The sequence below is a fragment of the Rhipicephalus sanguineus genome, chromosome 1, assembly GCF_013339695.2.
Source record: "Rhipicephalus sanguineus isolate Rsan-2018 chromosome 1, BIME_Rsan_1.4, whole genome shotgun sequence".
In the NCBI taxonomy this organism is placed as follows: Eukaryota; Metazoa; Arthropoda; class Arachnida; order Ixodida; family Ixodidae; genus Rhipicephalus; species Rhipicephalus sanguineus.
The window spans coordinates 251,722,421-251,746,850 of NC_051176.1; the positions used below are offsets into that span (position 1 = coordinate 251,722,421).

General features: G+C 46.6%; 1 protein-coding gene across 7 annotated transcripts in view; it reads left to right on the forward strand.

Moving 5' to 3' along the window:
- The window catches only part of LOC119377718 (uncharacterized), a 191,769-nt gene extending 167,919 nt beyond the window's left edge, over nt 1-23,850 (forward strand). For all 7 annotated transcript variants that reach the window (XM_049411333.1, XM_049411327.1, XM_049411329.1 and 4 more), the window contains one exon: nt 12,173-23,850. In XM_049411333.1, the coding sequence (XP_049267290.1) occupies nt 12,173-13,238 (1,066 nt within the window). In that variant the 3' untranslated portion in view covers nt 13,239-23,850. The remainder of the gene's footprint in view (nt 1-12,172) is intronic.
- Nucleotides 23,851-24,430: the final 580 nt, after the last annotated feature.

Consider the following 24,430-nt stretch of genomic DNA (forward strand, 5'->3'; position numbering starts at 1 on the left):
TAGAATTTTGATGTATCAGGTTAACGTCTTTCACTCCGTACACTTGCATAAAACAGTTAAAATTGGGAATACAGTGGCTCGTAAAGGAAATTTAGTTAAACGTAATCAGTAATAATTGTTGCGGTTTAACGTCCCAAAGCCACGATATGATTATGAGGGACGCCGTAATGGAGGGCTTCGGAAATTTCGACCACCTGGGGTTCTTTAAAGTGCACCTAAATCTAAGTACACGGGTCTCAAGCTAAACGTTATCGGGTCACATATATATATATATATGTATATATATATATATATATATATATATATATATATATATATATATATATATATATATATATATATATATATATATATATGTGACCAAATGTATATATATATATATGTGACCAAATATATATATATATATATATATATATATATATATATATATACGTTTCGAAGTAGAAGTCAGTTTTAACGCTTTGTTTTTGACAAATCAGCGTTTGTTTGTATCGCTACGCCACAGTTAGGCTTGAGTCTATCACCCGATAAAGGAACACATTAACATTTGGTGAAACTAAACATCAGGAATCAACGTCATATGGCACATACCACGGCACTCCTCAAACCCCGTGGGTTTGTTTACGCCCAGCTGGAGCTTCTCACCAATTTTGCCCGTCCATGAACATGATCGTGTTGTTGATGAAACAATACTTGTTGATAAAAAAAAAGTTGCTTCGTCCTTAAGCCAGGAATAACTTTACGAGGAGATCAAAGCGTCATACCAGGAGGAAACGCAGCACACTCACTAAAAGGCACGCATACAGCGAAGAGGGAAAGAAGAGTGACCGAAGCAGTGAAAAGACGAAAACTAAAACGAAAAGAATCTGTGCAGGCTAACTCCAGCGGAGGCCGACCATGCGCTGTCATTAGTAGTGCACAGTAATCCCAGTTTAGAATTCGAGTTGTATTCGTTGTGCTTGCCTAAGCAGAGGCAGATGTTGATGCTGCTCTCGGTAATTATTGCCAAGAGGCAAGCGAGGGCTACTTATTGAGAGCCCAACATATATTTCCCCTTATTTGAAGTGTTGGGAATAAATTTACCAGCTTCTTCTTTTTCACGGTAAGCTCTACCAAGATGTTATAGTGAGTAGAGTCATTTTTAGCAAATATCAATGGAGATGACCATGCGTTTTATCGCGATAATTATTTGCCGGCGGTGCTTGACAGCACTGAATTTGGGATATGGATATTCGTTTATTAACTAATTAATTAAAGAACGCTCAGGATTAACATAATTATTCGACCTTGGTTATATTGCAACTATGGAATTGAGGTCTGTGAACACGTTTAAGGCATGGGCAATTTGAATGCCACGAACATGTCAAGAATTTTCAGGGTCTATTACTGATCTTGAAAAGAAATATATTGGTTCATTATTGTAAGAGCTCTTAAGAATGGAAGCACGCTGTGGTAGCCCAGCGGTAGAGTTGAGCTGCTAAGCTGCTAAGCTCAAGGAAGCCACGGCGGCCGCATTTTGGTGGGGGCGAAATGCGAAAACACCCATGTTCATACATTTAGGTGCACGTTAAAGAAACCCAGGTGGCCCCATCAAAGTCATACAGTGGTTTGGACGCGTAAAAGCCCAGGATTTAATTGAAATAAGAATGGAAGCCTCTCGGTGAAGACAAAAGTGCGCGACGCCAATAAAGCTTATGAGCAATAAAAAAAGTAATAAAACCGAAAAGGAAGCAAGAAAGATCATTAAGCGCGAACGTTGACCTCCCCGTACAAAGGGTTTGTGAAACTTCGGAGGCATCTCAGCCTCCTGTCGACTAACGAACCGCGGCTATGGAATCGAACTGTGCCCGCGGCAACGCGATGGACCGGGCCACCGCGCGGCGTGGGTTTGATGGAGCACTTGAGTCGGGTGCGCGACCTCTCAAGACCGGCACACCCGCTTGCTTGGCATCTGGTGATCCAGGGGACGTCGATGCCGGATGAGTGAGGAGCCACATCGGAAAGCCGCATCGGTCCGGCTGTTTGTTTCTTTATTATTATTGTTATTATTTGAAACTGCGCCGAGCGATATGATTTCCAGCGCGCCGAGCGCCCATTCGACAGGTGATCCCTTCTGCAGCTGCCTGACGAGTACTCCTGTGTGAGTCGATTGGGCTGTAGTTTGGCAGTTCCAAAGGAGTGAGGACACGTCATCGAAACAGCGCCAAGTGAACATCATACCGAAAGAGTTTTGATTTGACTACGCGTCCACCAGTACGCGTGGACACGGCGAATTGACTTTGTTCTGAGCCGGACGTTGCACGAGTATACATTTCACACGCTGTTTGGTGCGTCATTTGCACAGTTTGGCGAGATCAGAGCTAGCGAGGAATGTCAACTCCTATATCAACACGCGTGTTGATATAGGAGTTGACGTTGCACTCGTTTTGATTTCTTGAGGCGCGAAGTCCCGCCTGTGTCCAGATTCGAGGGAGATATATAAGTAAAATATACTCAATATATTTCTTAGCTGACCGAAGCATGATAGTTGAAGTTATGTTCTATCGATTATCTATCGAGTTAGTTGTCCCAAGAAAGAGTCGCAGCAGATGGTGAGCAAACATTGTATGGTTCATCCTATGCACTTGTCTTTGTGCTCCTGTGACGCGTACTGCTCAGGCGAGTTGCGGCGTGACGCTCGCCTGGTCGTTCACCCGCATCTTCGGAAAGGCTTAAGAGACGAGAAGACGAATCGTTTAGTGCGAGAGAGTTGCGAGATGCTTCACGCCGTGTGCTGACCAAGATGCTTCGTAATGAGAACGTCAAGCGTGCAGGCCCCTCCGGCGCGCCGCAGAAAGGTTTGCGATATACCGCGGCCACGCCAGACCTATGCCATAGTTTCGTCATCCTCCGGATACCCAGCTTCCGGAGACGAGGCTTCGGTTTGTATATACGGTGGTCATCGAACCGCGTTTGTATTATCCGTCCAACAGCGTCTGATCGGATACTGCGCAACGAAACCGATTGATGGCTGAGCTTTCGTGAGTGCGCCTATCATCTTTCGAAAGCTATCCGAGCCAAAGGAAACTTTGTTGCACGGAATGGGGCTCCACTTGGTGCCAGGCGTGACATGGTTATAATGGAGGCCTGTTCTTCAGCCAGAAAGGCTTTAGGAAACCCGCATTCGACCCTCTTTTATCTCCGTTTGTTCATGGGGCATTGCCACCAGATATCAATCATTTCGAAGGAGCCCGCAGAAGATAGAGTATCAGATATGCCGGCCGTTTCAGTGACAACTATTTGTGATTGTTATGCTCCAAAAATGCGATGGAGAATGATGATGTTTTTAGAACTAGATTCGTAATAGCGATTGACATAAAAATTTGGGTTATAATCGCGTATACGACCATGACTAATTTCATCTTTAAAACATTTTGAAGTGGGCCCACTCAGTACAATATAACTATTACAGATACGCTATAACCTCAAGGACAAGCACTTGTTCGAGAAATATGAACTCAATTGATGAGCGTTGAAAGGCATCACTCTGTAACAGTTAAAAAGTACAGTGAAATGCAAATAATAGGAAATAAATACTGATGAAGGGTTTCCATACTGCTTGACTTTCATTCTGTAATCACAATATAGCCTTCAAGGTTACTAACTGGAAGTTAAGCAACGCACATCAACGCATATGCTTCGATCGCATACACTTCGATTCCAGAGATTGGCATATACTGTCACTTATACGTTTAACATGCATGGAGAGTTATCGGCGGCTCTAATTTTTTATATATTTTTCTAAATCGTCTGTGGTACATAGCACAATTATTTTCACCCAGCCGGGCTACTCGACGAGGTGGACATTGCGTATACATTGGAAATAAAAATACGGAACTGAAAAATTAACAAAATTTTAATAATAACTGTAAATAGCGCATACATTGCACAGTACTAAGGGACAGCGATTTGACATGGCGCGTCTTAATATAAACAAATTTTGAACGCCCACCAGTCTCAAGATAAGTCATGTCAAACATGCGGTAAAACAGCACTGTTTTTCTACTTACTTTTCCTCGTCCCCCCCCCCCCCCCTTCTAAAAAAAGCTTAAAAAAGCTGGGGAGGTGCGAAGCATATAGGCAGGGGTGTTTCAGCTCCACTAACGTGAAACCTGTGGAGGTGCGAAGCATGCAGTGTTCTGAGAGAGATTTCTTTGATGAGGCACTAGTGGTGCCAAGCCCGAAACCGGGCATGTAGGGAAGGGTGTTTCCGTTCCACTAACCTCGTCGGAAAACTGCGTCTGGTCCGAATGCAGCTTACCCTAAGGTTCTTCATCATCATCTTCTTCTTCCCTATATACATTCCCGGTTTCAGTTCCCTACGGCATGTAGGGAAGGGTGTTTCAGCTCCACTAACGTCGTCGGCTATTTGCCTTCTTAATTTTTAGTGGACCGGTGGCGAGTAGTGGGATTTGCCCAATTTTTGTGGCGCGTACCCGTTTCACGATGGACTGTGACTACACAACACACCGTGACGACATTAGACGCCAACAGTTCGAGTCCCTAAGGTGCTTCGCACCTAAAAAAGTTGGTCATCAATGCATTTCGTCGCACACTTTGGGAACGCATATAAGGAAACTGGCGTGTTCCTCAGGATTCTTCTCATATGGGCATAATACTCGATGTTCCCGTCTACAGTTTGCAAAAGGCAGTACGCGTCGAATTCTAATTACCTTCGAATTGAATTAACAAAACCTATTTAATTAATGACGTACTCATATTGCTACACGCACAAATAATATCCGCCTCCGAGAGTAATTTAGTAGTGCCGAAAGTAGACTTGCGTCACACATCACGGGCGACCGTTACAAAAATGCTACAACAAGGTAAACAATGCTTCGTACTAAGTATTAATGACGAAGTTATGTTTTCATACCTGCAGATAGAAGCTGCACTCAATTTGGTGGGACGGAGGCTCTTTGTTGCTGCACGTGTTGTACAAATGCATGAAGGTGCATGCGATGACCATGACGCGTGCAGAAAGTTTAGTCGGTGCCCTATCAGTCTTCCTGCGACCTGCGAGCGCGAATCGACGTACCGGACGTTGCCGTTGCACCGTCACAACGCGTCCATTTCGCAAAACCGAAAGCTTTGTTCTTCTTAATGTTTACTTAAATAATGGAGGAATAACGCGATTCATTTAGATACACATAGTTGCCGAGAAGAGGACCATTATGTCATTTCTAACACTGAAAAATCTTATTAACAAATTGGTTTTTGCTGTAGTAGAACGGTTACGTAGTGTGTTTGTACTGTTGCGTTATTTGTGTTAACCTATGTGCGCATTAGGATGCAATTGATCGTTGCAATCTTTTCGTTGTTTTTTTCTGTTTTGCCCAAAACATTTATTCTCTATACCTATAGTGCACTGTACTGCTGTATTTGATTACTTTATTGTTAGAATAGACGAAAACGAGAAGCGTTGCCTTTTTCGGCAGCACGTGCACAAGCAGTGTTCAATGTTCGGCGTCATTAGGTGTGTTTGCGTTTAACAGCCCGCATAAAAGCACCGATGTTCGCGACGGCTAGTCCTACATTTATAGGGCGGCACTCAATTTAACCAACCTTTGTCTAATGGCAAATCTTGCTGAAAGCTGAATAATCCCACGTATAGGCTAAGGGCCGCGTGTGCGGCAGATAAAAACCGCGCCTTACACACCAAAATCGCGCAACCTGTGGAACGTTAGTAGAACAGGTTCACTGCAGTCGCGTGTGAGCGTTGCGCTCACTTTCAGGGTCGCAACTCCCTTTCACACACACGAATATTAAATATTTACGATAGATTACACACTCACGTCGACGCAGTTTCTGTAACTCCAGAGGTCTTTTAAGGTAACCAGAATTGCATCAGGTGCGGAGAAATCAAGGGGGGGGGGGAGAACAGACGTGGTGGGCCCCATGTGTTTATACATTAATTACTTAGAGCGAGGATAACGCGATGTTTTGTACTTCGATTTAACTTTTTGGAGATTTGCAATTCACTATACCTGTCGTTATCCAAATCAGTCTGCGTGGAAAAGTAGTAACGAACGTCAAAAAAGAAATTGAAAAGAGAAGCTCCTCGCGAAGAAGCACAGAAAGACAAACCCGAAGAGCATCACGCGAGTGTGCGTTAGAGGGTAATGAGGTGATGCGCGGGAAATTGGATGTTCAAACAGCCACCGCGCCAGTGGTTGAGTGCACGGACATCTGCTTCCAGGGTCAAGTGAGATCGGCTGTCGCCGAGGGGGTGCGCGGAGAGGAAGGATCGTGCTTAAATATTCAACCTCGACGCGCCGAACCCCATCGCACCCTGTCGAAAAAGTCAAGGCCGCGATCGCCGGCAGCAGCGCGGACAACGCTGCCGAGAAGCGGCGGCGACTGGACGCCGACAAAAGTGAAATCGATTCCCCATCGCTGGCGGGTCTCGCTCGCGCGAGGCGGCGCAGGACGGCGATGCAAGACGCCTGCTCCGTTCGCGCGAGCTTTCACCCTTCCGGGGAGCGCGACTGCGGTTTCAGCGCTGCGCTTCCAACCGTCGCGTTTCATTGACTGTGGTCTCCGGGGGCCTCAACCATAACCCGAGCGAATGAGTTATACTGAAATCTTCAGGGTGGTGGAAGTTTCGTGGAACTTCGCAAAGTTGGTAAAGCTGAAGCAGCGAGCGCAAAAAATGGTGCGTGAATAAACCAAAGAAAAGGAAAAAAAAAGAGAGAAATCGCAGCCCAAGTTTTAGAAAAGCAGAGCTCGAAAAGTTTGATACCTAGGGTTTTAGAGGCACAAATGAAGCTTCTCAGTTCCATGCAGCTTTTAGCGTGCACTTAGCGCACGTGCCCTTTTAATCGCTTCTGCGTCCAGCACAGGCACAAAACTGTTGCGCCGGTGCCATAGCAGCGCTAGATGCGTGGCTTGGTAGCCGTCTCGCATAAATATTTTTGGCCTTAGAAAGGTTTATGCGACACTCGTTTCTTAACGCTGAGCGTCTGCCTGACACGTGAGCAAAGCATAAAGCAGAAATTTTGAGCCGTTTGCTTAAATCAACAAATTCAAACGTTTCACTGCTCAAAGGGGCGTTTAAGTGATTTAATAGCAGTTTGAAAATTTCGTGCTGCCCCCTCAATAGTATAGAATCTTGAACCTACACAACCTAAGTACAACCTTGAAGTTCCTCCAAACATATTTTTTTTATTTCAAGGCACATTTCACCGCATACAAGATTTCAACTTGATGCGTCAGTTCGCAAATATCAGACGCTATAGTACAAATTTGAAAATTGTCTATGGTGCCGTCAAAGCGCAGACGGCTTTCACGTTTGTGTCGCGCAAAACTCCCAATGATCCGAACAGCTTCTGAACATATACACAAGGCGACGTGCGGTCCTCACCTGGCTCCTCCCTTACATCATGGAGTCTGGCTGAAATATACACGATGCAGGTGATGGAGCAGAAGGTAGGCTCGGTGAACCATGATTTGAATAAAGATGTTTCGATCACCGTCCAGCAATGTTCCTCCCCAGAGAAGCATTCTTCCAAGTCTAACGTAACGCGCCTTATAGTCCTGAAACGACGCACTGCTGAATACGTCATATAACGCAAATAACGAAACTTCGGTAAAACCCCGCAACGCACCTAATTATTCCTACATAGCCGCTGATATGCCCAATATGCCTTAAAACTTTAACTGCACCAGACAATATTTTCTCTAAGTTGACGACCTATGGAACAGACCTTTAGGGCTGAGACATTCCGTCGTAACCAATCGCAATCAAAGCTTCGCTGCAAAAGAACGTCGTTTGTGAAGAGCAGTCTACAAGAGCGATTGGTGAGGTCCTGTGCTTGCGCGAGGCGTTTCCGCTTCATATATCTCCGGGCCTTCCGTCTTCGCTGAGCCAACGGACGACGGCACGTCCAGCCTTCCGGCCTGAATGCGCGTACTTCCAGCTCTGCAATCGTGGCCCATTAGGGGAAGCGCTCTCCCGCTGAGCTCCTAATGGAACAAGAACACTAGGAACTCTCCGGGGACGTTAATGCAGACACACTGGACGCGAAGTGCCTGGAGTGTATCAGTTGCGAGCAAACAAAATAAGCGACTCCCTGTTGCAAGTGACACATTAGTCCTGGCTTATTGGGTGGCACCCACCAGCAACGTCACCAAGGAAATGACACACAAACGGAACAAATGCGTCTCGTGTCACTCCAAGCACAGTTGTTTTACTGGTGGATCTTTAGGAGAAAGAGAGAGAGAAATGTTTTAATGAAACGCTAGAGGCGCTAGCGTGGCCATTCACCTGACATGCTACTCCAGGTGCTGGGTGATGATTATGATACACTGATAAACACACAACAGCACATACAGCCACACTCACGAACACACATAGATTACACTGTTCACAAAGTTTCATTACGGCTCATGACCCGCAAGAACGTCACCAGCGCTTTCGTGGCGCGTAACGCACAGGTGGCGCTTTGCCATTGGCAGAGAATATGCCGCATCCTAAGCTCGAGTCTCGTTGAAAATGTAATGCCGTTTACAGAGACTGTCTCTCTGATGCATATCGCCTGCAGTCACACAGAACATGTTGCAGGTCTTCCGGAGCGTTACGCTGAATGCATATAGGCGAGTCGGACAGTTTAATCCAGGGTGTCGGAACGGAACGAAAACCGAAAACGAAAAACGAAAAAAACGATATTTTTGACCGGAACGAAAACGTAACCGAAACTTTATATATAATTTCGTTCCGGAGTGAAACCGAAATTTTTTCAATCGTTTTTCGGTTCAGGAGAAAACTTCGCGATCCGGAACAACTGAGCTCGTGCAATGTGAGCATATCTCAGGGTACAGTACTAGCGCGTACCTCAGGCAGGAATTCCAAAGCAAAGATATGTTGAAATTGTGCGACAAACGAAAACAGTGGCAACCAGAGATGTTTATATTAACGCAAGTGGACTTTTGCGCGCCTGCCACGCAGGCCAAAGTGGAGAGGGCATTGTCGGCGCTGAAGTTTGTTACAGCGAAATCTGTTATGAGATAACAACAGCTGATTTTGGGGCCATAGTTGTCCGCCGCCGCCGGTGTCCGTGACCGCTATCGCGTGAAATAAAAAAATTGAATGAGAAGCATATTTCTAGGGTTCGATGGGATTTTAACCCGCGCCCTCGGCGTGGCAGTCGGGTCTTTCACCACAATGCCACGCTGGTGCTTGTAACTCCTTCGCAAAAATACTCTATCGAGGCGTCATGTCGGGTGGGGAATCGTGTTAACAAATGTAATATAGCGTGGCAGAAGAGTAAAATAACAACCAGTCATCACAGAATGCTAATAGCACAAAGTGTGTGGTTTAATGCTTCCCACCAGTGTTGCGGAGTTGTCACTCCAGAAGTGAAATGACTCCGAAATCATTCCACATTTTCGCAACCCCGGAATGGAATGGGGACAACGCTTGGAGGAATGGAATGAGAATGTAATTAAGCGCCTTTTTCACGCAATGGAATGGGAATGGAATTACGTCTTTTTCCGAAAATAGAGCACGTTTTCGTCTACGTGCTGTTTTTCAAACTTCAAACATTAGTAAGTCAGAGCCTAGAATTTAACAATAAGACAGTATTTTTAAAATGGCTTGGCTGATTACAAGCACGGTACATTTATAGGCAACGCGCCTACTACAAACAGAGGCATAAGTCAGTGTACAAACAAATTCATTATCCCAGCAGGTACTGTAGGGAGAAACAAACTACCCCTGCGCGTTTGTTCGCATTGATACCCCCACACGAAAGTGGCGAATACTCTATGCACAGCCTGATCTTTATCTCACAAGCAGTTTAGTACCTGAAACACGTGAATAACCTTTGCGACAACGAAGACACTGCATACCTGCGCACAGGCGAATACAGAAAGCTCTCCTCACCACATTCATGCTTGCCAGGCGCGCTTGACAACCATGAGTGCTGACGAGCAGTGCGGCCCAGTGTTCCGTATTCGATGCAAAGGCACAAGGTGCCCGAGAGGTGCACTGTTCCAACTAATACCATCAGATCTAGAGGGTTTTGTTCCCTATAATAATCAAATCTTAGTTTTCTTCATATTCACGACCGCTCCAGACGCGTGGTAAAACGGCTTAGTCTTCTTGAATACTACTTTTTTCAGCATAAAAATACGCTATGTCGTCATTTTAGCATTAAGACATTTAAGCTTAAACAATATTAAAACATCGTACCATTCGTTCAAACATGCTGACCATGCAAACACTATAGGTAGCGGAATAACTGCCCCTATGGGAATTACTGTATACTGCACGAGATATGTCAGCAAGCTACAATCACTGGACCTTGGTCACGTGTTTTGCGTACTTTTGCAGTTCTTAGTGCGTCTGATGACATTACCTTTATGGGGCGTTCATTCTTGACTCGATAAAATTATCAAGATGCCTTTCCTACTTTGAGGAATTACAGGAATGGAATTGAACTGCCCGGCCATTCCCGGAGTGGGAATGGGCTAAGTTTTTTCATTCCGAGGAATTGAAAGGAATGGAATTGCGGCAAGTTCTAATTCCCCGGAATGGAATTGGAATGGTATGGAGGCTCCCATTCCGCAACACTGCAAGTTCCCACCCACTGCAAAGTGCTCAGCCGTAATTCCTCATCGTCATCAGCCACAGCACAAAGTGCACTGAAAGAGAAGAAAGAGGAAGGAAAGGCAGGAAGGTTAACCAGACGCGCGTCCGGTTTGCTATCCTACGCTGGGGGATGGGGATTAAGGGAGAGAAAAAGTGCACTGACTTATACAGATGTGTAGCGGGTACCACGTTTCTCAAAAAAAGTGACAAAAATTGCATAGTAGGAACTACGCTACTTGAGAAAAATTACGATGATTTATGGCGTAGTGGGTACCTTGCATGTGTACTTGTATTAGTTGCCCCAAGAGAATCTACAACGGGCTCTACAAAGTCCATTCTTCCAGCTTTCGCTGTGACTGTGCTGCGTGTTCCCCCCAGGCCTGGCGATCCTTTTATCAGAACAGCGGTCTCGGACATCAGAGAGTACACTCAGTGACGTGCTGCTACTGAGGTCGTGCTCACTCCCTTGACACAAAGCACTGAGCGCACTAAAAAAATCGTATTTGTCTTTTGAGAAAATAAATACTATGACTTTGAAATTAATACTGCTTTGTGCAAGTTGGTAGGAATTCGTGGTAGAGTTGCTTCCGCTCCTCTGAAGAACGTGTTTTACCCTTGTCCCACTTTCCAAAGAGGAGGGCAAGTCACTACATCACAAATACAATGTTCTTTATGATTACCTTAACTTCAAATTTTTGCGCAAAAAACCATTACGAACCGTTACGGAACATTTTTTTTTTCGTTCCGGAACAGAAACGGAACGGAACTTTTTGCGGTGGAACGAAACTAAAACCGAAACGAAAAACATTTCGTTCCGACACCCTGGTTTAATCTTCCTCTTGAAGTAGTTCGTGTAGGCGACGTTTAGTGTGATGCGGTGTAGGCATGATAGAGCTTTAAGAGGCGCACTTTGGATTCGGCGCGAAACTTCTCACCTCCACCGTGCTCTCATGTATACTTCACGGCTGTTAAATGAACAGCTCCCTCCTCCTTGAAATGCACCAGCCTCTATGCCCGCTTGTGAAAACATGAACTAAGAACCTCACATTGCTTGTGTGTACGTGTAGAATGCGAGACTCCCTCCCCCGTATTGTTTGGCCCCGTTTCCTCTTTCCCAGCACAGCGCAGCGAACTGAGCTCAGCCTGGTCTTCCTGTTAACTGCAAAAGTTAAAAGCTAACATGTTAGCCGAAGCGATTTTTTATGTTCCTTCTGCATTCTACAGTTTAATCGAGCTTAAATTTTTTGCAGTTAATGTGTCAGACGAACTACAGCCAAACAGTTAGTTCTACAGCTGGCCTTCCAGTTTGTTTTTATGAATTCTCTTTCGTTTTCTCTTTTATCATAAAATGTTTATTTTTTGTTTCTTGTCGTCGTAAGTACACGCGTTTCATCTTGGTTCCATTTATGAACAACGCTTTACAGCGCCGCTACCTGTCAGTCTGTTTACATAATACCAACTGATCACTGAAAAATATTATTTGCAAATCTATCACAAGCGAGTTTAGGGAAGTTGTTGGTAAGAGATGAGTGTGCTATGCAGGCGCGACGGAGCGGGCGGCCTGCCGGACCCGATGTCGACCGCACCCAACGGCTCGGTAGCCAGCTGGACGCGCGACGAGGACCCCGGCTCGGGCCAGAACGCCGCCGTGCGGCTCACGCTGCTGTCGTGCGTGTCGGCGGCCGGCTCTCTGGGCGGTGTGTTCGTCATCAGTGCAGTGATTGTGATGGAGCCGCTGCGCACGCGCGGCAACGCTTTCCTCGTGTCGTCGGCGCTGGCGCACCTGCTGGTGTCGGCGCTGCTGCTGCCGTCCACGTGCGTGGCCATCCTGGCGGGCGTGACACGCGACCCGGGCCTGTGCCACTTCCAGTGGGCACTGCTCGTCGTCTGCCTGGTAGCGAGCCTGCTCTCGTTTGCTTGCCTGGCAGCCAGTCAGGGGCTGGCCCTGCGCTGCTCGCGCGGCGCCGTGCTTGCCGCGGCGCTGGCCAGCTGGATCGTGGCCACCACCGTGGCACTTGGCCAGCGTGGCCTCGGACTGGGACCGACGTTTTGCGGTGGCGCGCCCATGGCCAGCAACGTGCCGCTGCAGGCGGCCGTGGCGGCGCTGTGCATCCTGGTGCCCGTGCTGCTCACCGTGTTGGGCTTCGGTGTGGCGCTGGCGCGCATGCGGCGCCACGAACCCGACGGGGCGGCGCTCGAGCTGCTCAAGAGCCACGTGGCCGTGTATCTGCTTACGCTGGCTATGTGGGTGCCCGGCGTGGCGCTGGCCGCCGTGTCAATCAGCCGCGAGGTCCCGCCGCACCTGGTCGACGTGGCGTGGTGGCTGGCGCTGTCGCACTCCTGCCTCTACAGCTACGTGTATGCCGCCACGCACCGGACGTTTCGTGTGGCCTTCAACAAGCTCTTCTTCTACTGCTGCTGCAAGAGCCACGTGACCTTCTCGAGGCCCTCGCGTGAGCAGCGCATCGGGCCGCAGGGCTCCGGCGTCGGTCTCCGGGTTCACATTATTCCCGCCATGAACATTTACTCGGCCAAAAAGGACTCTAGTCAGGCGGCCGTCAAGCACTGCGTCCAGGGAAAAGGGCTGCACTGCAGCTACGACCTCTAGCTGTGGGCCCCTCTTCCTCACAGTGTGGTGCTACGCCGCAGGTCTTCGCAGTGAAACCACTCAAAGCTCTGCTTCTCAGCTGTCGGCGCAAACGGGGACGATATGTGTCTGTGCTATATAAGTGTTTTCAGTATTCCTAAACGTGACATCAAAAAGCGAATGCCGCGGAAGCATTTGTCGTATAAGCATATATCTAACGGTCCAGACTTGTGTGTCAGTGGAAAAGTTCTGTCTTTTTTCCATCCCCGTCCTATTGAATGTTGCGAAAATTGTGTTTCACGGGTCGAGTTATGTGTACTTTTGTCCTTGGATGCAGGAGAAGAAGACTCGAGAATGCCGGGGAAAATTACGATGAAAACGGGCGACGACCTTTTATTGTTTTCCTAGCATTGCAATGTCGTGATTAGAACAAGACACATTCAGCGACAATATGTGCATTGTTGCTTGTACAGAAATCACAGTCACTGTCAAGACCTGCGTAAGGTCAGCTGAAGCTTTCGTCACTAGCCATTGCAGGCAGAGCACATAAGTCTGAACACAATGGTCAACTGTTTCTTGTCTTGTGAAAAGAAACAGCATGAAAGCAATGTTGCACAACAAAATATGCCGCGTTGTCTTAGTTCGCACTTACTAATGAAAGATATCGAAATATGGTTATGACTACATTCCCCCATAAAGTGCGAACTCGCTTACATCTGCAACTGTCAGATTCAAAACACTGTTAATGCGTTCATTACTTCAATTTTGGGGAGGAGCCGTAAGTCCTCAAAGCAAGGATTTTTGTCCCATATCTTACTCTTTGCGTCATTCTAGGGACGCAAATTGTAAAGCACCTACATTGATAATCTTTCTCAACTCCTTTCTCAACTGCAACAAAACACCTGAATCGCGCTACGGCAGCGCCTTATAGAAGTCTTAAAAAAGCGAACGAAAGAAGAATTGTGACGAAAGAACCGAATCAAATATTTATGTATCTCAGTTTCGTAGATGGCTTTATTTTTAAGATAAACTAGTGACAGAGCAACCGCGAAGAAGCGTTGTCGTGCTCAAGCTAGACTATTTTTGTTCGAAGTTGACGCGTCGGCGCCCTTACTCCAACTTTTGCTATTCAAAAGAAAGCATTTTTGTAGTTGTTGCGTACCGTTACCAGGGCAGGCGTTCGGCTTACTAATATTCAGCAGTGCTTTCCGTGGCGACTACCAGACAAATGGCCTTCAGGTACAAATGGCTGAGGCTCGCAGATGTCTACTTTATTGCGAGATTTTGCAAGTCCGTTAGTCCGTTGCATTTAAAAGATTCCCGGAATTTAAAATCATTGCCCAAGAGCCGCGACAGGCGCTCTATTTTTGAACAAAGCGTTCCCTCTGTTCCTTTGGCCGTGACACAGTATTGCTGCTTAGGTGTATACTCGCAACACGCTTCGACTCATACGTCCGCCGCGTAGACATCGAAGCCGTTGAACACGATTTTCGGTGACAAGCCGCAACCACAGTGCCAAACTATTTCACCGAATGAGTAGATGTTTAGGCTTAGACAAAATAAAACGTGAATCTTAAAAAGCCCGGAATTTCAAAGTGAACACAAGTATAAGAGCTACAGGAAGCTTCTAAACGTACCAAGAAGAAAAAAAAAGCCAATGAAGTGCCTGCTACTACTACAACACGCTTAGAAAGATGGTCGGACAAGCTTCGCATCGACATCACTCTATCAGTTAGCCCATAGCTGACAAATTCAATAGCGAAGAGCTCGGCACATGCAACCCTGGAGGAAAAGACAATGCTTAGGCGAGGCTAAGAGGAAAATGACACACGCGCACACACTGTGCTACTTTCGGTTTCCTCCAATGTTCCGTGATGTGCCACACCTTCCGACCCCTAACCTCTACGCCAGGGTTCTCTAACACGCGGCCCGCGGACCTCTCGCTAGAGGTCCGTCCCGCACATTACTGTCTTCGTCCCATTTTTTTTTCTTAATAAGTATGTTCATGAGCTACACAGGCCTGACTGGTCTAAATCATTTTTTTCTTGGGCCCCCCCTGCGCTCACCATGTTTTGGTTTATAACCGTAAAACTAACTCGATATTTCAGAATGGGCATCCAGATTTCAGTCATTTCGGAGATCGGTATCGATATGTTGTGGAAATCCCGGACACGGGAAATGTCTTCTTTCACGTGGCAGCGTTAGCTGACATTTTGGGCAAACTACCCGCCCCCTCCCGCTCCTACCTTCTTTACTGTCCGGGCTCTTCCGGGAGTAAATTTTCGTGGCTGCGGCCCGCTAGCTGAGGTGAGTTTGAGACCTCTGCTCTACGCTGTTCTGCAGTAAAATCTTTACGTTCAGGCTATACACGTGCCCAAGAGACAAAATTGCAGGTCAGGTCCCTTCCGTGTTGTTCATATATATTTCGAGCAAGAATGTCATTGTCGCTACGAATAGGGGCACCGTTATTGTACTGAACGAAATAGGCAAATATTGTTTTTGTGCTGATTGAACTTGTTGGCTTTTAGGAGATAACATGCACACGAACCAGCTGGTATCACCCTATTATTTTGGCGACACAGTGTGCCTGTGGTCTCATTTCGTTCCTTTCCCACCAAGAATGCCGATCCAAACATAAAGAAACGCAGCCTGGACTCTCCATTCACCCCTCCTCTCTTGAGGAAAAAAAAATCCGCTTTCGAAGTTTCGGCATTAATTTGTGAACCTCAATCGCAAGGTGAAAGTAACCGTTCTGGTTCTTTCCTAAACGTTGCTGAGGAGCGTTATGGAAGGAGCTCAGTGCAGGCATAAAGCAGTAATATTCCGCTTCTACAGTGAGTGCTGTGAATAACCTCGACACGAGAGCCGTGCTCTAAAATGCTTGTTGTGGCGTGTCGTCATTGCGTGGTGTGTGGCACGCGACGTGGTTTCGAGTCTCCGGGAAAGGAAACCATTGCAAGTAATCGAGAACAACTTTGTTTAAAGGGACTTGCTTGGAGGGCCTAAAGATGAAGATGAAGGAAAGGCCTTGGAAGGCCTAGCTTCTTCAGGACGTGTGAGCGCTGCGGCGTCCTACGCATTTGTTCATGATCCCGACTAGAGACTGGAGGGATTCTACTTTTGGAGGGGGCGCTTTGTATTAGTTCCTTCGTGCAGGGCGCACAACTTGTTTTCTCAGCAACGATTCACCTTCACAATTTAAGCTGAGCTGCTTTAAGCGGTTCTCTGAGACGCTACTTAAGAAGCATACTTTGGCTTGGCTTTTTATCGCAAGAAAAGAATCTCCCTGCCGTTCGTTCTTATTTTTTGATATTGTACTTATACTTCACAGTGACCGTTTTTACTCATGAGGTAGAATGCAGTGGGCGATCCCAAATAACAAAAAAAAAATCTTTTTTTGAAAGAAGGCTAATCGAGATAAATATTACGGGCTGGGCTAACGCAACGCAGCGCAGTTGAAATCACTAGTTTTCTCTTTCTATTTAATAGCAGTTGTGTAGACGAATCTCAAATAAGGCCGCAATTAATGGTCACATAGTGGGAAAAAAAATTCTGCGCAGAAAAGAAAAGAAACACTTACGTCCGTGAGCTGCAGGCACTTGTGCCCTTGAGATGAATTAATGAGGTTTTGACGTCAACCCAAGGCAGTTCTTACGATGATATAGGCGTTTGATATTTTACAGTGTGGTCGTTAATGGCCTATTACACGTTTAATTAGTCGTTTGATAAAGAAATAAATAAGTACCTAGTATATTTATATCGCGAAATGAATTTAAAAAAAAAGCTAGTGCGTTCGCTTGACGTGCACAAGGGTGTTTTCTCGTGCCCATATGAAGTGTCTCTAGTCTGTCGTACATATCAAGTGGAAAATGCTTCGTACACACGTTTTGATGTCGCGAGCAACCTGTATAAATAGTCGACCTTATAATCCAGATGAACCAGCTCGAACGGGAGTCAAATCTGGCGCTTGTGCTCGAAAAGTGGAAAACAGTGCACTGCAAAAAGTACACTGGCACCTGTGTTCTGCCGAGATGTCGACTTCACGTCCGTCGCAGCCTTTTTATTTGGTAATGTGGAGGCGTATCCGGTATATATGTCGCTCGCTTTGCAGTTAGCTTGCTCCATCGCATGAAGTGAAACATGAAATGTCCCAGTCATTTTTTTTTTCTTCGAAATTTCCGCTAGTATTATTATTACTTTTAAATGCTGTTTGTTTTACACGCTTTACACGCCCAAAAGGGTTGGTCTTCACAGCGACATTATACTTAATAAATGAAACTGAAAACATACACACACCTCGAAACAAAGAAACACTTGCACACTGAAAATTCCTCGATGTCGAAAAGCGATAATTAGACGCTGATTTCATATACACGTTTCCACGTAGGTATATTGCACGTTACAATACAGAAACTATTTACGGCCTGGTGCAATGGCCGAATTCGCGTTTAGAGCGCTTCCTGGGGAGTTCGGTGTCACTTCGTCCTCCAAACTTTTTTTTTATTTCGTAGACATGCAATTGATGCTGCATATAGACATGCTGGTTGACTTCTTTGTCCTTGTCATTAATTCGTGAAAAGTCGCTGGACGGCGGAAGCAAGATTAATTTGAAAGCAATGAGAAATTGCAAGACGGGTATACGCGTTACATACAAGGTGTTTTTTTTTTGCACAATACAGATTTTTTATAAGAAATGTATGACAGTCAGGCCTGTAGTTTTCGCATACGAACTCTATGTCGAGGCGGAAATACTTTCCCACAGCTAAAGCGACGTTGAAGCGACTAATTAACAACAACTCAATGACTAACTTTTTTATTTATTGAATTGAAGGCATTTGTTTATATTAGAAAATTTTAGTGCATTAAAATTCATGGCATACCCATTTTATTGCGATTGCAATTATATGGACACTCGCGGCTGATTTTTGCCGTCGCCGTCATGTCCCGGATATATATATATATATATATATGAAAAGGCACAAAGAAAAATAAGCAGAAGAAAAAAATTCCGAAGCACCCGACCGGGCATTCGAGCCAGCGACCCCTCGCGCCCCAGCGAGCTGCGTTAGGCAACTCAGCCATGCGCCGTGCATGCGCCGGCGAAATAACGGCGAGCTATTTATACACACCATTTACCGCTGGTGGTAAGCAAATCTCGGCGGAGCTTGAGCGTGTTTTCTATCACGCAACGCCCCTACATTTTCTTTTAATTTGAAAACTGCCCTTGAGACGCGCACGACAAAGTAGCCCCTTTCTGTACCAACTCATGATGTGGAAGGAAAAAAAAAACAAACAAAGAACACCGGGCACACCTTGCGTCAGATGCCCCCGTGTGGAAGGAGACGCAAAGGGGTCACTCCACACGCCGCAGTTTAAAAGAAAAAGAAATACCTATGAGCGTCTGGTTCTCCACTGTCGACACTTGCAGCGCGTTGCTCAAGCACAAAGACGCAACTCTGACAGTTGTTAGTTCACGCTTGCCCTGTGCATGCCTGTGCGTTCTTTTCGGGCTTCCTTCTTTGTGCTTCAGCGGCGCGCTGCAAGTATCAAGCTGCTACTCGTTCTTCGTGTGACATTCCAATTTCTTGCTATCGCATTCATTGCTTCGCCCTTGCGGCGAAACTGTGACTTTTTTTTTTTAGAAATCACAAAAGTTGCACGAAGTTCGAGATATTCAGCATCGAATTTCGAGGGCGAAATAGAAACTGACGGCGCCCGGCGTGCACAAAGCGCGGCGGAACACCGGAACGACACGTGACAGGGAAGTGACGAATTTTCACTGAAGGTTCGCGGAAGCAGAATATGGTAAAAAAGAAAATCGGCAAGTCTTCTGAAATACACCAGTAGATAGCTTAATGTCTGATGCGATGGGTGGTGCTTATCTGTTTCTTTCTTAAAATATAAAGAGGCGCGAAAAAATATTTCGCCTGTCTGCAAGAAAAAGCGCCGCAGTGACTGACCCTGAATTTTATGTCTGCCAGACAAAGAAAAGGTTGACGTTGTTGTTTTCTTGTGCACAGTTCGAAAGAAACGGATTAGCACCAAACACTACGCTCAAAAGTAGGGCGATGCGCAGGCACAGTGAGATGACTTGCAGCCTTTCACAAAAACACGGCCATGGCGCGACTTCGTTCAAATTTCGTCACTCTCTTGTGACGGGTAGTTCCGGTCTGACGTAACAGAACGGTCGCGCTTCTTGCGCGCCTTGCGCAATTAGTTTCGATTTCACCCTTGGAATTCGATGACGGATATCTCGAACTACGCGCAACTTTTGTGATTTCTAAAAAATAGGCATGCCATAAATTGGCATGCACTACAACTTTGTAATATAAACACCTGCCCTCAAGTCAGTAATTAAAAAGTTAATTTGCGAGTTTTCCTTAAATAGTTGCAACAGTGTCAATTTAACTGCGGCAAAGTATTTTCGCCTCAACGTGGAGCTCGTGTGCGAAAACGTGAGTCTTACTGTCATAGGATTTTTATTAAAAACCTGTATTGTCTAAAAAAACACCCTGTATATAATATACCTGCGTTTATTAATACCTTGTCAAACGTTGCGAGCTTTACAAGCAACGTCGGCGCGCACATGAAAGGAGCCTCGAGAATACGCATTCTTCGACGCAAATGCGCAGCGCAAGAACACTTGCTACGAATACGCCTGTTTTTCGCCAATCGTTATACATATCGCGAATGCATAATTCAATATAGTGCAACACTTTTTGTTGGTGAGGCTTGTACGTTTATGCTGAGCACGGTCAATTAGCGGTAACTTTTTTTCTTTTACTTTTCTGCACTGTGGTTCTTCCATGTGCACCTACGTACATAAATGGCGTACGCGGTGCTTTATTTCAGTGATTACCGGTCCTCCCTCTGTCAGTAAAGAACTTTAAATAGCATTCCTTCTCTGCATACTGCACTGAAAGGAGAGCCGCAAACGTTTGTGGACCGTACATTGAATGGACGCCCTCGTTTTGGATTCGGCGCCCATGCCTCGGTCCCATGCTTATAGTTCACCTTCAAGAAGACAGCTCCGAAATAACAGTGCAGTTGTTCTAGGGGTGGGCCTGACGACAGATGAGTGTCCGCATGTCACGTTCCGGTTGCCAGATACACACATACATGGCTAAGTCTCGATCGCGGACGAAGCGGTAGCCACACAGTGAAACGGGGAAGGGCGTCGCGCAAAAACCGGTTCCCAGATACGCCCATAGATGGCGTCACTGCCTCGGTCGCGGACGAAGCGGTAGCCGCATAGTGATCACAGAGAATCACAAGGGGAACACAGGAGAGCCGCAACTCCGCTGTTTCAGCAGATTTTACACTGGATGGAACTGGGGTAATTTTTTTTTCCACTTTCGTTTAAGAAGAATATCACAGTTCACTTCCAGCTGTCGGTTCTGCTCCAGTTAGGTTGGTTCTCTTAGCACGAGCTTACAAAACAAAAGCAAACAAACAAACAAAAAAAAAACACGTGCGAGCAGCAGTGTAGCGTGCGCCAGTAGAGGGAGTTCACGTCAGGCTTGGGCCCCGGAGCTTCGCCTTCGGGTCCCGGGACCCTTCCGCCTAACGCTCGCGAACACCGTCCTTGAGACCCGCACGCGACGCCCAGCGACGAGAAGCGAGGCCCCCGGTGCATCTTGCCATTTGGTCCAGGCAACGCCACACGCACACACACGCTCCGGCGAGGACGTAGCCGCTAATGGCGCTACCCTGTTTCGCGCACAAACTTACACGCACGAGTTCAAGCCTCATCGCACACTGTCCAAGCTGAGTGTCACACACACGCCGCACACAAACACACACGCAGTGATTTATCGCCGTCCACCAGTGCGCCTTTCGAAGACGGAAGGAAATCTCACATAGGTTGTGGATTAGTTGCTTTCCTATAAGTACGGGCAGCGTTCTCATCGAAAGCAGTGTGCGCTTTCACAAGCGCCCCCAGTTAGAAGACTTACGATTCCTTCCACTAAACAGATTATAGTATTTAGGAAAGCGCATAGGGATTCAGCCTTCGCTTTATTCGTGGGGTTCACTTGACGGGTACGGCGTCGCAAACTGTTGCTGCACCTGCCGCAACCGGCTAATCATTAAACTGGACTTTAACAACCCGGTTTAGCATTGATTTTGATGTGGCCAGGAAGAAAAGTATCCTTTGAGCTCACACAATATTTTCCTTGTTGTTGCTATTATTATTATTGCTTAATCGACACACACACCCTACATAGAATATTACTCGATCATTCGCACGAAAAACATTCACTGAAAGTTGTTCACACATTTTCACGTAGATCGATCCCGAACGTAAATTTACGGTGTTCAAAGCCTAACGCTGCCCTCGCTACAGCTCGCACAGACTGTCGCTAGCTGCTGTGTTGGCCCGCCTTGACGACAGACCCCTGTCGGAACAGTCAGTGCTGGAATGCCGACCCGAACTGTCTGCACAGCGAAAATCATTTAAGGCTTTACTGAACTTTTTGCGTGCCAGTGGCCTATTGAATAGGCTTTAGTACTGCCGATCTACAGCTTCCTTTTGTTTATATCTTTTTTTTTATCGCGCGCCTGCTCTTCTCTCCGCTGTCCTTTCCATCTTTCTTTCCCTTTCCCCCTCCCCTTAGTGTAGGGTAGCAAACCGGATGCTACAATTCTGGTTAACCTCCCTGCCTTTCTCTCGTTTTATTATCTCTCTCTCTTCAAAGCCTAAGTGACTTTTGTGCTACACAAAACAGATAACAGACAGTATTACCATATACTATATAGAACAAGAACACACGAAATTTTCGCCAAGGCTTTTCGGAGTATCGCTGTGTTGATGATTCTGCAATGTAGCCATGTTATGTATATCCACAAGCGTATCTCAGAGACCATAGATCAGACGGAGACCATGTGCGTATTCGGGGATGAGAATGAAGACACTGCGGGGGATTGATTCTATTGGCAGTGTACGTAGCGCATCTAACTATAACATAACAGTGAAATGACCGACATTTCGCCGGCACCTATAAACCATTCACATTTGGCGTAAAAATATGGACTAATATAAATGAATGATTCAATCCAATGGAAAAAAAAAACAATATGCGACCTCCTGCCTGTCAGGCCGTATGCGTTGTTAGCAACACCAACAACGTACTATTTGTAGTTGTAATGCATGTGGCGAGTTCAGTTTTTCGAAGGCAACAAGTGAGCGGCGAAAGGCGATCTTCGAAAAAATGGAAAAAGAACAGACAAAAACATGTTCGGTTGCTCACTGCTCATCGACGTGATATAAATCGACGTGATTACTAATAGAAAGGTTGCTATATGAGCTGTAATACTGCAAAAAGAAAAAAAAAAGACATTCGCAGAGTTCCCGTTGACCCACCCCAGCGAAGGTTCCCCAGCGCTCAGCAAAGAGCGAAAGTCTTGCAGATTGCGAGTGAAACATTGTACAAACACTGTCGCCAGTATGTTGCCCAGAAACGGTTGTTGTTTGTATACTCTGTAGCATGTTGTCTATATTTTTTTGTCGACTTATACAAGTACGCGCGTGCTCATATCTGTGGACGTTTCGCATATACATGCTGCTCTTACAGACCGCAGTTTGTTCAGTATACTGTATGTATGTACCGCTTCGCTTCGATTGCCTTCTCCGTGAACTTTGGGTTGATTTTGTTGCGTGGCCTATATGTTCGCGGATGGGGGGGAGAAGGGGGTATGTGTTCGTAGCAAGAAGCTCATGCACACCACAGCATGCGGTAAAGTGAAGTGTTTTATTACGGGATGAAGAGTTGGAAAAAAAAAAGGAAATAGAAGCGCACCGGTGAACGGGAACGGTCTTTCACATCGCTCTGCCCGTCCGGGTACGTGCCTGGATAACTGGCCGCAAATGCCGCGCAGGCAGAGCCCAAGTTCGAACGACTCGATTCCGACACTTCGGTTTCAGAAGCCTCGCCACCGCCCGATGCTTCCAGCGCCGCGGGTCTCCCTGGTTACGCCGCGCACTACGTGGCGCAAACAGAGTCGACAGGCATTTCGAAACTCACGTCGTAGAGCTTGACTGCGTTTGCGTGTCCGCCACCGGCGGTCGTAGCTTCAGCTTTCCTGTCATACCTTTTTAGCTTCGCGAGCTTTCACTGTGGAACTGTGAGACCACTGATTTTGGTGGCTCCGCCGCGAATACGGAACACAGACCGTGGGTTGTTTGGCCTGCATTGTGACTTTTGGTGGGGAGGGGGCACTCGCCGTGCGGCCCAGGTGAAACGGGACGCGTCGTTGTGCGTCATGGCGAAGCTTATGTCGAGAAGCGGGCGCCAGTATCCGATTGACTGCCACGAGCACTTGCGAGTCGGTTGCCGGGCGTAGAAAGGATCGTCCTATGAAAAAAAAAGTGCGGCTCCGGCAGAGACGCGCTGCTGTAAGCGCGCCCGTCTGTTGTACTCTATACTCTACCTACATGTGCATTTCACGTGGCCGACCGGACGGACAGCAGAGCGACAGAATATTTTTCAACAGGAGGTAGTGCCCACCCATTCGGCGGTCGACGTGCTTTTTTGTCAGTGTGTTGTTACATCTGTACGTTTTACAAGCCTTTTACGAAATTGTGCACTGCTTGTGTGTACATGATAAATAAAAACGTTGCCGGTATCTTTGTAAAGGCTGTTGTTGTTGTTGCTGCTGCTGCTTTTTAGGCGAAAATAAAATAAATGCTGGAAAGGATGGCGACAGATGGCCTGCTTTTCCAGAGGAGCCCTTTTTCCATACCTGTATAATGAGTACACGCAGAATCTCCGAAAATACTTCACCTCCACACATAGTATAATACTATAAGGAACCGCTTTATTCGAGTCGAGCTCAAGCTGACACACACTGATGATGATATGTACAGATGAGGAAGTTGTACAAATGATGATGATATGTCCAGTTGACAAAGAAGAGTCAGTGACTGCGCTCTCGCGCTGGAAGCGGCCGCCTGGCCGCGCGACAGTATAAGAGGTGCGTCGTGCATACGGCTTAAACCGAGAAACATGCACGATTTCTGTCCTACGGCAACGGTAATCGGAAGGAGGGCTAAGGAGTGAGGCACGGTAACTAACGGGGGATGCTTTCTCAATAACCGTGTAAAGTCCAATAAAGCGACTCATGAATTTTTCGCATAAGCCGGGAACGCGCACCGGAGTCCCAAGTACTTCGTCGCCAGGGAAAAAGGTGACAGCATGGTGAAACGAGTTGTGGCG